At 39.6% G+C, this 15,245-nt stretch overlaps 1 protein-coding gene and 1 long non-coding RNA gene across 10 annotated transcripts in view; one reads left to right on the plus strand and one right to left on the minus strand.

The window, feature by feature from the left end:
- LIN54 (lin-54 DREAM MuvB core complex component) overlaps positions 1-15,245 on the plus strand; it is a 38,892-nt gene that overhangs the window by 2,732 nt on the left and 20,915 nt on the right. For 6 of the 7 annotated variants that reach the window (XM_021396906.1, XM_021396912.1, XM_021396908.1 and 3 more), the window contains one exon: positions 12,832-13,559. In XM_021396906.1, coding sequence (XP_021252581.1) covers positions 12,867-13,559 — 693 coding nt within the window. In that variant the 5' untranslated portion in view covers positions 12,832-12,866. Of the gene's footprint in view, positions 1-7,857; positions 7,878-12,831; positions 13,560-15,245 lie in introns of those variants that run through there. The other variant, XM_021396911.1, reaches the window with a different exon arrangement.
- LOC110398888 lies at positions 3,718-12,923 on the minus strand. Of its 3 annotated transcripts, XR_002438724.1 has the most exons (4): positions 12,835-12,923; positions 12,223-12,328; positions 9,003-9,258; positions 3,718-7,104 (listed from the first exon to the last, which is right to left on the minus strand). It is a non-coding gene; the product is annotated as an uncharacterized LOC110398888 (long non-coding RNA). The 3 variants fall into 3 exon arrangements; XR_002438722.1 differs by lacking the exon at positions 9,003-9,258; XR_002438723.1 differs by lacking the exon at positions 3,718-7,104 and having other exon boundaries at positions 7,887-9,258.

Consider the following 15,245-nt stretch of genomic DNA (forward strand, 5'->3'; position numbering starts at 1 on the left):
GCCACCCCTGGGCGTTGGTAGTACTCCCATCTTCTGCTCCTGTTGCTTGCTCTGAACTGGCTTTCTGGTTCTCCCAAAGCCCTTGCTGAGCCAAAGTAGCTCTAGCAGGCAGAAGCTGCGCAAGGAGCATTAATGCCAAGCTTCCCTGGTACCCTTACCCCATTGCATCATGGACTGTGCCGTGGTTCTGGTGCTCGCAGACTTTGAGCCAAGTTCTCACCGTGCTAACACACCAGTATCTGTTTGCAGCATTGCAGAGTAGTTGCCCTCCTGTGTTAATGCATGGCAGTGGTTGCATGAGACATCACTTGAACACCCGTGTCAGCAGTGTGGGGAAAGCAGGGTTGTGACAGCCTGGTTTGGGTTTGGATGGCTAGATCTAACCCAGCTCCATTCCTCGATCTGTTCCACCCCTGCAGCTACACAAATGTTTGCTAGCACAGTGAGGAAGGAACATGTTGGATGGAAATGAATAGGCAGATGCCAAAGGAAGACAGGAGAGCTTTAGCAATAGTGCCTACTGAGTACTACCAGGGAATTTGAGTACAAGACAATAATACTGCTGATGATATGCACACAGTGGTCAAATGCACAGAAAGTGCTGTCTGAAATAACAGTGAAAAGATGGATATTCCTCTGTTTTGCACTGTTAACAACCTGAAAATTGGAGCAGATGCTTACTTTATTAGTATGTAATTGCCAGTTTCTTGGTAGATAAGATTGTTTCACTACTGTTGTTCTTATTAAAATTATAATGGAAGCTTGAATTAGCCATAACTGGCCAAGGACAGGAGATTTTCTTCGTAAGTGGCTTGTGGGCAAGTTCATTTTCTTTTGTTTTGTTTTTTTTTCTTCCAGCCATTCTTAAGAAAATGGCTAGCACTTCTATAATAAACGTGGCAGAAGTGACATCAGCCTAATATTTTCTCCCATTAAAAACAAACTGAAATATTTCCTGTGTAATGTAGAACTATCTTGTGCCTTGCATGTGATAACTGGTACTTTAAACCCATAAAGACCCCTAATTAGGGGTAGCTTGCTCATTCTACCCACATGGAGTAATGGCAAGAGGATGCTGCACCTTGAGCGAATTATGGTTGCCTTGGGAACTGTTTTAATTTTTGTAACTATAGCCAGATGAATTTATGACGAAGAACATAAAAACGTCTCTTTAGGTGAAGCACTTGATGGTTCTTCTTAGTATTCCTTTTAACAGATTGGAGGGGAAAAAAAAAAACCTGCTACTTACATGAGTTCTGTATACAGCATCTGATAAGGAGTAAGGTTGTTTTCCCTTGCAACAATTTGCTTTGTTATTGTCTTCGATAAATCTAAACTGTGATCTTCTGAGAAATAGACAGGCTCCCTCCCTGTCTCACCTTGTGAAGAGAATGGAAATGATTTTGTTTCACGTGTATAATTTTTCTTATTGTGTCATAGTGATTTGCATTCATTTCGCTGTAACATATACAAACATAGTGAGTTTGTGAGCTTAGTTTATTAATTTTTCCACTGACCTTTGTTAATCATAGCTTTCTTAAGAGTTAACGTTTTGGGTTTCTTGTGACTGTATTTTTAAGGCCATCTCTAGCTCAGTAAGCTTAAACAAAAGACTCTCTGTTGGAAGAAATGCACTGCTGAGTGATTTTGTAATTCTTTGCTTTATGACAAAACAAACCCTGTAATTTTTGAGACAAAACGTGAAGCACAAAAGAGATTGAGGAAATGAGGAATATGTGAAATGAAGGACACTGCTTTGCCCATTATTGAAATAGTCACATAGAAGGATGGTAATTAATTAGGAGAATTGTAGTACACTGATGACCTACACATGGTTGTGGTCTTAAATTTGATATTATGTTAATAGTCCTGAACAAACCTTGGGTGTGCATATGCTTTTGTGAAGGCTTTCCTACCAAATGAAACACTGACTGTGAAGTGTTTCTTTAGAATTGTTTTCAGACCTTTTACACCATTGATCTTTGTGAGTTTCAGTTGCCTGGGACGTTTGGTGTGTGCCTGTATGAACTTGGCAAAAAGGAACTTGGGAAAACACGGTAAACAAGAAAATGAGGTGTTTTTTATTGTTGTTGAATAAAATGACCCAATCAAATGATTTCTCTAAGGCTTCTTTCTTTCTTTTTTTTTTTTTATCTAACTTACATTATCAAGTGACCTCCACTTCTGACCTGTAGCTTGGTTCTGCATTGCATGGGCAGATATTGTGTGCCACCTGCATTATCTAGAAGATAAGAATCTGTGGGGACTACAAGGCTTGTATTTTTATATAGTTAAATCAAGATTTTCTTGAACTAAAATTCTTCTGTTTTTTGCGGTAATTTCTGGAGCGTTAAACCAAGTAGCCATGTTTGGTTTTCCTCCTCCCACAGAATAGTTTGGTGTTGGTGCTGCAAACTGGCTGCAACCTTAGGGAGTAGCAAAGCTGTAGTCCATTGAAGGACTACAGTGATAGAGGAAAGGCTGTTGCTTTGTTACCTGTGAAGAAAAAATTAACAGTTGGATGTGAGATATGGAGTCTCCCAGAAGGAAGCTGAAAACTTGAAAGAGGGAGGCTGCAGGTGTGTTTTCACAATGGATGGCTACTGGAACAACTGGGGGATATATATGAGCTCCACCTCTCCATTGGAGGGGTAGATGAGTTTGGGTGTTGCGTCTAGAAATTCATGTAGGCTGAATCTAAAAAGCTTTGACTTCTGGCTGGTCGTCCTGCATTCTCAAATCAAGTTTCGATGGCATTGTCCTAATGAGTTACTCTTGCTTATTCTTGTAATTTGTTTGTAGCTGTAAAATCAGCTTTTTTTTAATAGAACAACTCTTAGTTGTTCAGATCAGAACCTGGGCTACCCTCAGCAATGCAGGTGTTGTACAGTTTTGCACAAATGTCCCATAGTTGCTTATAGGTTCTATAGATGCAGTTGGGTGTTGACTTTAATAAAACTTGGTTAGGTGCGTGTTTGGTACGTGTCCTGAGCTGGGCTCTGGTGGACTTCGAGAGGTTGACACAGGCTGATTGGAGTACGTTGTGCTCTCACCATGCTGAGTCACAGCAAGTAACCTGCCAAGGTGGGATTGTTTCTGCACAGTCGGCTTCAGTGTCTCACAATGTGTAACACTGTTGAACTCCTGTTACAGAAACTGTGAATTGGCAGTTTGCAAATGCTTTTCTAATATACGAAGAGCTGTTGTCGGTGAGGAAAGAAGCAAGCAATGAGCTTGGCGATCTTGAAAGATGAAAACATTTTCCATGGAGAAACACGAGGCCTTGCGTTAATTTTTCTTTTATTCTGTGAATGAGACGAACCTTGTGGATCCATTTCAACTCAGCATGGTGGTGACTTGTCTGGCTATCAATATGTTTGCTGTGAAAGTGCAATTGGGAAGAGTGTCCTGTGAGGCCGGGAGGGGATATGTGGAGCAGCACAGAGGGCACATGCAGAGAACTCTTTCTTGCAGGTGTCTTTTGTGTGCTGCGAATAGAGCATCTGCAGAGATGGAATAAGATACAGAGAGTATCTCTGTGTTGTGTCCATGATGTTGAAAACAAAAAAGCTATCAGGTATGCTGTGTGTATCAAGCCTCTCTGGCTAGTTCGCTGTGTGTAAAATGTTTTTCAAGTTTTTGTCTGAAAAACTTAACAGTCAGATTGCTTACAAACTCTTGAGGAAAACTCATCACTATATGTTTTATGCCCAGAAGTTCTTCAGTTCTTCAGCCATTTGCGTTACCATCTTCAGACATCTGAGAAGCTTGAATTTGAAGTGGCCCATATACTTGCGGCGCAGAAACCAAGATTTCACTGAAATTCCCATTTCTCCTATTGTATTGATATCTTGTCTCAAAATCTTCACGTGGAATTGATTCCACAAAAGCAAGCCAGATGCTGTGCAATGTGGTTATTCGAATCACTTTCTTTCAAAAGCAGTATGAAAGTCTTCTATCTAGAGATTTAAGTGTAAGGGAGGAGTAATTATGTTTTTGGCATCAAAGCCAAATCATGATTTGCCTGCAGGCAAGCTGTTTATCTTCAGCTCGGTCCTTCTGCAAGTAGATAGACTTCTGCACTTGGGAAGCATTGTTGTGTTTAAGGCCGGTAGAGCCGCTGAGATCTGCAGCTAGATATGCAGGATTCTGGCAAATTATTGCAACCTGACTCTTCATAGAGATGTTGTTGCCTTTCTTCTATTGCTCAGTTGTACTCAAAACTGAAGAAAGCTAACTCACACTGATAAGATAAGCAGTAGAGGCTATTACAACTTTCACTACTCTCTGAATCCTGACAGCACTCTCTTGAAAGCATTACAGGTTGATCTCAGATTTCTATCTACTTGTAAAAGTTAAAAGAAATTAGAGATTAAAAGTAGTTACTTAAGACACGTAACCCCTGAGATTCTGTAATTCTGTGAGTCGCTAATAAAAAACGCTTTCCTGTGCCACGTTGTAGTGTATTTTTGGAAGTGAATTACCATGCTGAAATCAGCATCGCACGTGTTTTTGTTTCAGTTAGAGTAAGCTGGGTGATGTATTTTGCATCCTGGTGGGGCCGTGGTGCTGAAGTATGCATGTAACGCGCTGCGTAACCATTGTGCTTCTGGTTTTGCCAAGCCTCAGTAAAGTGGATGGTTTATGGCTCCATTACGATGAACCTTTGCACGTAAATACAAGACTAAAATACACTCTTGCAGAAATTGTTGGCAGTGAGCCTAACCTTAAAAGGTGCCTGGTATGATAACACCTGTTAGCAGTCTGTGGGGAGCTGGATATCAAGCCTGCGATGGCAGCTTCTGTGCTGCTTGTTTTCCAGTGTGTGTTTGGGGCGATAGCGCCATGTGGTCTGACTTCTTCTGTCGGCTGGCATTCAGGAGGCATCCTCAGCTTGGAAAGCAAAACCTTTATTTCAAGCTATGTTTAGAAGACTGGAAAGAAGCACTTTTTCTCAAATCTGTGTTTCTTGGGCCTATAGCTTTTACCTTTCTGTTAGCTTTTCAGTTGAGCTAAGTTTCCTACATCCATACTCATTTTGATATCAGATTCCTAATGCATTACTTTTAGCTTCCTCAGTGCTCCAGAAATTTTATGTCGATGTTATTGTATGGGTATTTCTTTCGGTCTCACCACAAAGTTTGCATAGAGCCTGAGGTTATTATGAAATGCTTCCTTAAATGTACAAAATCTACAGACACAAAACTTGGATTATTTGTGGTAATGAACACCTGCAAAATGTATTTAATGATCACGTGAGATCATAAGAACATGGGACTTTTTTTTTTTAAAGTTTGTGCTGTTGTATTACCATGAAAATGAGGGCAATTGGCAGTGCAAGCCAAAGGAGGGAGAAGGGAAATATTCTGATCTTTTTTTAGTTTCTATCTTTTAGTTTGCACTGAAGGTCTACTTGGTAGCAGATTGTTGTTTCCAGTTACAGAAGGCAAATGGGGACACTTAGTGTTCTGCTGCAATGAATATTCTATATATCCAGGTCTTTCCTGGAAGGTTGCAATAGGAGGGTGTGCACTGAGCATGCAGTGCTAAGCCTCATCGCTACACCACTCCTTCCTAAGAGAAGAGGAGAATGTGGAGGTGGGTATGGAGTCTCCTTCATGCAAACTTTTATTTGTTAGTAATCGGAGCATAAATTGATATCCTAATTATTTAATTTTTTTTCTGCCTACTTCACTTGGACGTGCCAGTCACTTCTCAAATATGCGTGTATCAATGTACATGCAGAAAGGAGTGCTGTTAGATTGACAGGCAGTGTTCCCAAGACAGTAGTAGTTTTGCTGTTAAGCATAAGCCAGAGTTTTCTTGGCACCAACAAGGAATAGACCCTCAAAGGGCACTAAGTTGCCCTCGAGGAGCAGATTTACCATCAGCTGATCATGGTTAATCTTCAGAAGCAGGCATGAGTGCAAGTTTTCCACTTGCTACAAGCTACAACTAGCAAACACAGAAAGTGTTGACTACTTGAAAAACTACAGATATGTGCAATTTGAAATGTAGATACGCCATGAAGTGCAGACTAACGTTACTAATATGACATGGTTTTGCTACCTTCTTGATGAACATTTAGTTAGCATGTGAAAGCTGGGTAACAGCTGTGAGCTATGCATAGAAAAGTAACTTGACCTTAAAGTGGTTTAGTTTTCTAGATAGGAGTCATTCTGGGAAAGTGCCTGGGATGGTTTTTGGTTTTTGTTGGTTTTGGTTTTTTTCTTTTATATTATTTGTAATGCTTTTCAGTACGCTTTTGTAATCAAGAGTAGGAGAAACATCTTTCTTGCTAATCTTGTTTCATACTTAATGATACACTTGGGCAGTGTACCAATGGTTCTTGTGGTGAAAAGGGGATTGTCCAATCCAGATTAGATCTGTTTTAAAAGGACTGTTTTCTAGATAGCAGGTCACTCGCATATATGTGTAATGTAGTTCAAGCATTGATGACTTGTATGATGTACTGCTGTCATGAAAAACTTGTGTTTTTCCCCTCTTTCCTTCGAGCTTCTGTTTCGCATGAAAGGTTTTCTGACTCATGGGGATTTTTGGTCATGTACTATATTTAAGGACTTTTACTTCTATTGTGAGAACTGCTTTTGTACTCTGTGTGTATAATCTAATTTCTGTGGTAGCACGCTGTGATTCCTTGCGTGTGAGAATTCATTTTGCTGTGAAGAAAACAGTGGCGGGTCATGGGATTGTTGAGTCTTGCAGCATGTTTGTATCAGAGGGATTGTGGTGAAGAATGGCCGTGTGGTCATGCTGCACGCATCACTTCCTAGGCTTTGAGTATGATCGGTTGAAGACTTCATGGTTAAGGCATTGGTTTTTCATATCTTTATGTTGATAAAACATACCTGTTTCAAGGCAAATGGAACACGATTTCTGCTAAACTTCAGTAAAATATGTTTATTTTTTTAAACTGCGTCCACGACAGAACAATTTCTATTCCTCTGGGTGCTTTTTGGTTAACTGTGCTCCAACTGTCCTTGCTCTTTTGTAGCATTTATGTCAATGACCGCAGTATGGAGAACTTAGTAACTGTTCCAAGGTCATAGAATTGCAAGATGCTTTCTTTTTGTGTCCTACATGCTGGAAGATTAGGAAGGGGAATAGGAACAGGTGAATGAATTGCTATTGCGTTTTTCCTACTGAGTAGTACTTAAATCTCTTCTTTTTAGGGGGAGGAGCTTCCAACTAGTTGCTGTTCAGCGATTTTAAACTACTTAATCTTTAAGTGTTAAGGTTTTTTAAAAAAAGATATTTTTCTGCTAGACAGCCTTGTGGAATGTGCCATATTGCTACTGTTAGAGAGTGCAGGTGAGCAAAACCTGAAAAATAAAGAAGAATGAGAGCACCTAAACTTCCATTGCACGTGGCTGAAAGTATCTGAAGTTTTCTAAATGAATAGCTTAAGTAAATGGAAGTGAATAATAATCGTCAAGGATTTGTTCTGTGTTTCCCCTACTTCCTCCTTCTCTTGCCTCTGTTCCATTCAATGGATTTAGAAATTGTCCTGGTTTCAACTGGGATGGAGCTGACTTTCTTCATAGTGTCTGGTATGGTGTTATGTTGTGTCTTTAGGAGAAAAACAATGTTGATAATACAGCAATGTTTCAGTTGTTGCTGAGCAGTGCTGCACAGAGCCAAGGACATCTCGGTTTTTTATCTTCTTGTCCTGCCAGTGAGAGGGTGGGGGGAGCACAATTTGCTGGGAGGGGACAGAACCAGGACAGCTGACCTAAACTGGCCAAAGGGATTTGGCCACGTGAAATCATGTGAAAAAATATGTATATAAAAAAGTGGGGAGTTGGCCAGGGAGGCAGCTGCTGATCTGGGACTGGCTGGGCATCAGTCAGTGGGTGGTGAGCAATTGTTGTGCATCACTTGTTTTGTGTCTGTATTACTGTAAATTTCTCTCTTCCTTTTCTGTCTGAGTTTTTAACTCAACTGACAAGTTCTACTTCCTTTCTCTTTTTTTTTTTTTTTAATTTTCCCAATTCTCTCCTCCATCCCATTGGGAAAGGGGGAGTGAGTGAAAGGCTGTGCGGTGTTCAGCTGCCTGCCAGGATAAACCACAAGAATAAATGAATGTTACTTTTAACCCTTACTCAATAAATCGTCTAGGAATATGCTGATTTTATTACTGTAACTTCATATGAATATTGCAGGGATTTCTGAGTTATAAAATACTCAAATCTGAGCCACAGCCTGTAGACAGTCCTCAGCTCACCTTCATCTCAAGTGGTGGTGGGAAAAAAAAAAAACACGCCTCTAAATGTTGCCCCTGTTGTATCTGTGCACCATTGACACAGTTTTGTTTTGCCTTTTTCCAGCTGTCTTTTTGAGTCCGTTTGACCTGCAGCGAACAATTAGCTGTTTGGTTGGCCAGTATTAATTCTCCACCATTGATACAATTCTAGTATCCAGTCCCACTGTCCCCCATGTGCACACACTCTTATAAATCACTTGAGAGAAAAAAAAACTACAGCTATACTGGTGTTCTGCCTTCCACTTCACAAATTAATGGGCATCTGCCTGGATTATCTTAAAAGCTGATCATCTTTTTGTAGCTTCACTGATCTATGGAAAAGACAAGGGTGAATCGAAGTACTTGTAACTGCATTACTGCAAAGATTCTGAGCAGTTTATTTTCTGTATTTTGGGACCTGCAAAACTGTTTCCTGGTTTTTCACCCCTCAGGAAGAAAATTGTAGTAGTGATTGTATGGTAATATTTGCATCTGTTGGTGGTTGGAGATGAAGCAACTAGTTTTCTATATGCTAGACATCTCTATACAATTTGTCCTTGGACAAATGCACTGGGGATGACTGACCTCATCAGACTAGGGGTAGCTCAACAATTTCAGTGCACTTGCCCTTGCTGGCTCTTAATAATGCTTTATCTAAGGGTGCACCTCTATCCCACATCTAAATGGCTGCTTCCTCCAGTATCTGGCAAAGATACTTGGTTGTACTTGCACTGCTTACCACCTGGCAGTGCTTCTGTTCATCGCAAGGCAATCTCAGTTCTTCAGGGGCTCTGTTGTACTTGATGTATTTATGAAGCTTTTGGATTTGGATTTTCTTTGTTTTGCATTTTTGTTTTTGTACTTCGTGTTGGGTGTGGATACAGGAGGTGTTTCTCATTCAGTCTCCTTCTCTACTGGTGAAATGACATTTCTGAAATTGGTTTATAAGTAGCATTACTAACACCTTCAGACAGGCCTGGTCAATCTTCTTGAACCTGTAGGGTTACACAGAAGTTTTCGTAAGGCTGAGTGCCCCCAAGCCTGAAAAAAACCAGGGGAAGCAGGAGGTACGAGTAGTGAGGGGACCCTTGATCTAAGTACATGGCTATCTGTCAGAACCCTTATCTCCATTCTGTATTTTGCCAACAGTCATTGCATTTTATCCTCCTATCTATAAATCTGCTTTAATCTTCATGAGGTTATATTGATACAAATATGGTGATCAGTTTTTTTCCGCAGTTTATTTGCAGTGTAATTAAAATCAAACAAATGGAGAAACGAGGAAAAAAAGCACCTTAGCTTAGTAAGGATTTTGAGAAACAAGTATACGATTCAGAAGTATTGGAATATGATGTTAAGCAACAACAATTTTCAAGTCGTTCCTTTCAATCTTCTTTTTTATGAATATCAAATATAGGTCTGCAGTCAGTAAGGTGGGTACAAGTGTGCCACTCAGGCTGAACTTCTGTCCCTAATCTCTTACATGCAGCCTCCATTCTCAAAAGAAGGTGACGAAGTAATTTCTAAAAGCCATTGGTACTAGAGCTTGCTGCTGATACGCTTCAGTCCCTAATTATTTTTTTGATGCATTTAGGTAATTTTATGTCCTGTGCTGGGATAGAATCTTAATGAACAAATCTTCATTATACATATTTTTTTCAAGAGCTTTTAATTTCTTGCATTAGCTTTGTTCTGTAGGCTAAAATGATCTGTTAACAGAACTGTTTGTACAGTCTTTGTGGAGTTAGCTAATTTCATAGTGTGCTTATCCACTCATTTGGTTTAAACAATTCTCTTAGGGTTTTCAATGGAATATGTGTAAATACTTAGTAATGAATCCTTCAAGAGTTTGGCATGCCTTATTATTGGAAATCATGTTAGTAGAGAAGCAAAAAATGTAAGCAGTATGTTTGTGAATGAATTTGAAAAAAACAAACAGCTGAATTGTTGAGAAGTCCTGGGCAAATACCTAGAAGTAAAATAAGAATCTTCTGGGATGTCGAAGCAGCTTTTGATGACAGCAGATTCTCATATTAGATAGGATAAGATTTCCTCATTTCATTTCATGCATCTATTTCAGTTGAGTAAACAATGAAGAAATAGAAGTAGTAAGTTGTTTGGTGTTTTCCTTGCTGTTGTTGATGGACAGTAGCCTATATACAGTAGTGAAAGCCATCTGTAAAATAATGAGACCTAATACTTCAAAAGACCTTGTTGTACATGTGTACAAAAACGTGTAACGTTTCTCATCTTCTAACTTAGAAGGTTTTAATTTCAAACATGAAGAAGTGTATTTATTTTCTGTCTGTATCGTGAAATGCAGGAGGTTAGAAGTCAGTACTGTTTGAAATTCTGTTGCATGTCCATTTAAGTTTTCATTGAACTAGATAAAGGTGTTTAACAACCATTTACTGCCTTGTGGCATGGGCACAAAGAATATGAGAAATAAGTTTCTGTTTATCTGCTTGGATTTATTTAAATTCATTATGGTTATATTACTAAAAGATCCTACGACCGACCTTTCTTTTAGGGAACAGCATATAAGTATGCTTTCTAAATGTAAATCATTTGAAATAGCATGTTGTTACTGAATTGATTTTTCCACTGCCTGATTTTAGATGATTCTCTTATTTTCAAACATAGGGACAATCATTATTTGGATTGTGGTTGACCTTAAGAGTCTAGCATCTGGATCCAAGCCCTTTCCTCCTTTCAGGAGAAGAATGGCATGATGGGATTTTTTTGTACAGAATAGCTCTGAATTGTAAGGTTTAGGGCATGATCCTGTTTAGGTTGAAGGGGAAGGATGAGGAGAAAATAAAACAGCACAAGCCAAAAAAAGTGCTAGTGGTCTCGGTGTATACAAAAACAGTCCACTTCTCCTATTCCAATTCTTCTGTTACCTTGTATGCAGTTAACCAAGACAGCAAAGTGATACTAACATTGCTAATGTGTCCTTAGGAGTAAGGTGTTGCCTCTAGCACTAGTTATGAGGGCTGGCATGCCAGAACAGCCTTAATTGATTACTATGGGATAAATGCTCTCCAAGAGGAGGTATTTCTGGCAGTTACATCAAAAAAACAGACATTTAAATGTCTGCCAATAAGTGAGCTGTGTGCAAGTTTGACTGTAAGTCATCTGAACAAGTTCTTACACAGCTGAGGATGCTTGAATATTGGTAGCAGTGTGATACAGCTTGTACTCGGAGCTGAGTGGAAATAGGATGGTACCTGCTGAGATCAGTAGGGTCCAGTGACTCAACCAGCGTGGCTTTCTAAGCTCAATATGTAGACAAGGTAGACTGTGGCAGGTTGGTTTTCCCTCATCCCTGTACTTTGTGGGTGAAATGCAGCTGTTCTATGATTACCTACCAGTCTGCAAAATCCAACCACGATGACCCCGCATGAGTCAGTTGTCACCCCAGCATTTGTTATGTGTTTTTAGCAGCATAGTTCCTTAATTATGTATGTCACCTAGGTACATACAACTTGTGTCTGCTTTTCCTAGAAAGGAGGAAACTGGATTTGTGAGGATCTTGTCCTCTTGCACTTAGCAGAAGTACTCAAGCGTGTGGAGTGTGTATATCCATGCAGCGTAGACTCCCATGTAGTGCCCAAGTGTGCTGACGGAGTCAGCAAATGAAGGAAGTGCCATAATAAGTTCATCTGTTTTTAGTCTGACAGTGATAAAGTTTTAGTGGGAGTGATAAGTGCAGCTATCTCCAACAATGTCTTTAAGGTTTGTCATGTGAAACTTAATGTGGATAAGTTGAGCATTCATACTAATCCACTCAAAAAAAAAAAAAAGACAAAACCTGCTATCCTTCAGGATGATGTTTGTTTTGCTTTTAGAAAATTTTATGAGTTGATCATGAGTTTGAGATTTATATTTTCTTGTGAGTATGAAGAAAACAGTTGAGATGCACTTTTCTCTGCCAGCAGAGAGGAATTACCACTCACCTTGTGGTGGAAGGGCAGTTTTCCTTGGTCCCAAGGTAGGCTGCTGATAGAGCTTCTGGGGCTAACAGAGCCCATTGCCAGACAGCTGTTTGCTTGCATGAGATTTCTGAAATGAGAAGAAAATGAATGTTGTCTTCTGGAATGGAAAAAAAGTCTCTGAGGCAGGGCACCTTGCTAGTAGGTGTTGACACATACGACAAAATAAATCATCATCTTTTGGATTTGTAAAGCTTTTTACTTCTTGCTCTGTATCTCAGTAAGCCTAAATGTCTGTGCAAACAAGGTACCCATCTTCGGGGGAACACTTCTTTAGGCATGCTAAATTGCCAAAAGTGGACTGGTAATAAGCAGAAAGTCAGTGCCTATATTTTACTTTGATGGATGATGTTGAAGAGCTTTGGTGTAAATTCTTATTGAAAGCAAATTCAGCCAAATGTGTTAGGATTTGATAGCTTTTTCTTTTTTCCATGATATTCCCCCTTTGCATATGCACAATACTTTCAGTCTTTTCTGTTATTGTGCATTTTCTTTTGATAATCTTATTCATAAATCTTTGCAAAATGTGTATTTTTGGAAGCCGCTAACTTCTTATTTTTACTATCGTTGCAGTACCTGCTACAGTCATCACTGCCACAACTGCTGAAATGGAGGTGGTTTCGGCAGAAGTAAACAGCTTGCTCCCTGAGGAAATAATGGACACTGGTATAACTCTGGTGGAAGATGACAGCATTGAGGCAGTTATCGTGTCTTCACCAATGGGAGATTCTATTCCCATGGAAACAGAACTGGAAGAAATAGTGAACATAAGCTCCACCAGTGACGCTTCAGTTACGACTACAGCCACTGTCACCACAGAACCAGTTACTGCACCCAGTAATCACTCGGGCGACGTGACTGCAAACACCCCAACTGTAAAAAGTGAAGGAAATTCAATAGTAAAGCCTGCCTTTCAAAGTGGTCTCCATAAACTTGGTGCTCAGACTCCGGTCACTATATCAGCCAATCAGATTATTCTGAACAAGACCACTGACCTTAAAATAGGCAATCAGAGTATTAAACCAGATGGGCAAAAACTAATTGTAACAACTTTGGGCAAGACTGGCCAACCCATTGTTTTAGCATTACCCCGCTGCCAGCTCCCGCAGGCACAGAAGACTGCGTCCCAAACCCAAGGTGGAGACTCCAAAGTACAAGGCCAGCAGATCAAGGTTGTTATTGGAGGTCGGTCAGAAGTGAAACCTGTTGTTGGTGTCTCAGCTTTAACACAAGGAAGTCAGCTGATAAATACTGCTGCCCAGCCTTCTGTTTTGCAGACCCAGCAATTAAAAACAGTGCAGGTAAAGTGAGTTATGCTGGTGAAACCTCTCGAAAACGTTTCTGTTGGTGTGACAATTGCCTACTTCCTTCACTGGCTGACACGCCGAAAGGTTGCTTTCAGCCTTTCCTTTCCTTGTATAAAAAGTACAGTGCTGCTCTTAGCCCACTCTTTCATCTGTGAATGCATTTACAATTGCATGCCTTTTATCTCCAGCTACTGTCTTGAATCTTAGGGGTTTGCCTCAGAGAAAGTTAACTATCAAAATTCATGGTATTGAATTTTCCCATTGTTTTCATTTTATAGAAGTAAACTCTATACGTTTCCATAAGACTGAAGTGAACTTTTGACGACTACCATTCTTTATTCCAAGTGTACGCTGCTTTCCTCTTTTAAGAGCAACTAGCTTCTTAAATTCTTAAATTTAGCTTGTTACAAGTAAAGTCTCCAAAGAACCTTAATGCATTTGTGAAGGAACAAAAATGGTACATCTTGTCTGCCTTAAACCTGCTTAAGCTTATCAGTATATATTGATCAGCTAGATGGTATTGTAAGACGGACACTTTTAAGTGCTGTTTCCAGTCTCAGGTACGGATTTTGAGATAATTCAAAGTAGAGAGAATCTGAAGGGATCTGAAAATATGTTGGAAAGACATGGGCCAACAGCCGAAGGGGTCTGTTTGTTATCTGATACGTGGCAGAACTGAACACGAGTGACTTTGTTCTAAATGGCGGTGAGACACAAATCAAAAAATCATGAAAGGAAAGCTGGAACCCAGTGGAGGTTATGGTGGAAAATAATCACTTTTTACAGTTGAGTAAAATGAGAAAGGAAACTCCAAGTATACAAGCCAAATTTCCTGTGCGTGTAAAATGACTAACTTTTAAGCATACTGTGAGCAGTGGTACGTTCTACAGGTAGTATTTCATAAGCAAGCATGAACAACTGTCACTGTGATAGTTTGTTTTAGATCAGTAGATGATCCTTGCACCTGTTTCTACTTTTCCTCCTTTGTCGCTACATTATATCTGCAAGAAAAAATGTTTAATACTTAAGACTGTTTTAAATACATCTATTTCATAGATTTCATGGCTTTTTTTGCACCTTACTGTTAACGATACTATTGACATTACAGCTTTTGATAGTCTTTGCTCGTGAGTCAGTATACAAACTTGTAAGAGTGGATCAGTTCCTGTTAGCTTCAGTTACTGCAAACTGGCACGTACAAGAAACTGAGAAGAAAATAACTTACCTGTGATGAGCTTCTGCTTGCGTGAGATTATTTGTGCTAGCAGTGATTTAATGACTGAGCTCTACTATTTGTCATTAGGAATTCTGCAGGTTCCTTAATATAACCTAATACAAATGGACTTAAAACCATTCGTAATCAATTTACTTGCAGTTTGATTAACTTGGTTTGTTGTGGTCTCTCGTTATTAAATCTTTACTTCCTTTTGCAAAATGGATTGAATTGTTAATTCATGATATTCGTTGTTTGTTAGTTTGCTTTCTTCCTATAAGGAGAGGAGGAAATAGAAATGACAAGCAAGACGACAGCGTTCAGTTTGTTGGAACTGCCTGATACTGCAGGAAAGACAGCTACATAAGCAGCTCCCAGACAGTACTTACCCCTGTAGAAAATTACTTTATCAAAGAGTTATTATGAGGCTAGGTGGGAGATTCACTCTACTCTGTCATGTATGACAG

The sequence above is a fragment of the Numida meleagris genome, chromosome 4 (assembly GCF_002078875.1).
Source record: "Numida meleagris isolate 19003 breed g44 Domestic line chromosome 4, NumMel1.0, whole genome shotgun sequence".
Classification (NCBI taxonomy): domain Eukaryota; kingdom Metazoa; phylum Chordata; class Aves; order Galliformes; family Numididae; genus Numida; species Numida meleagris.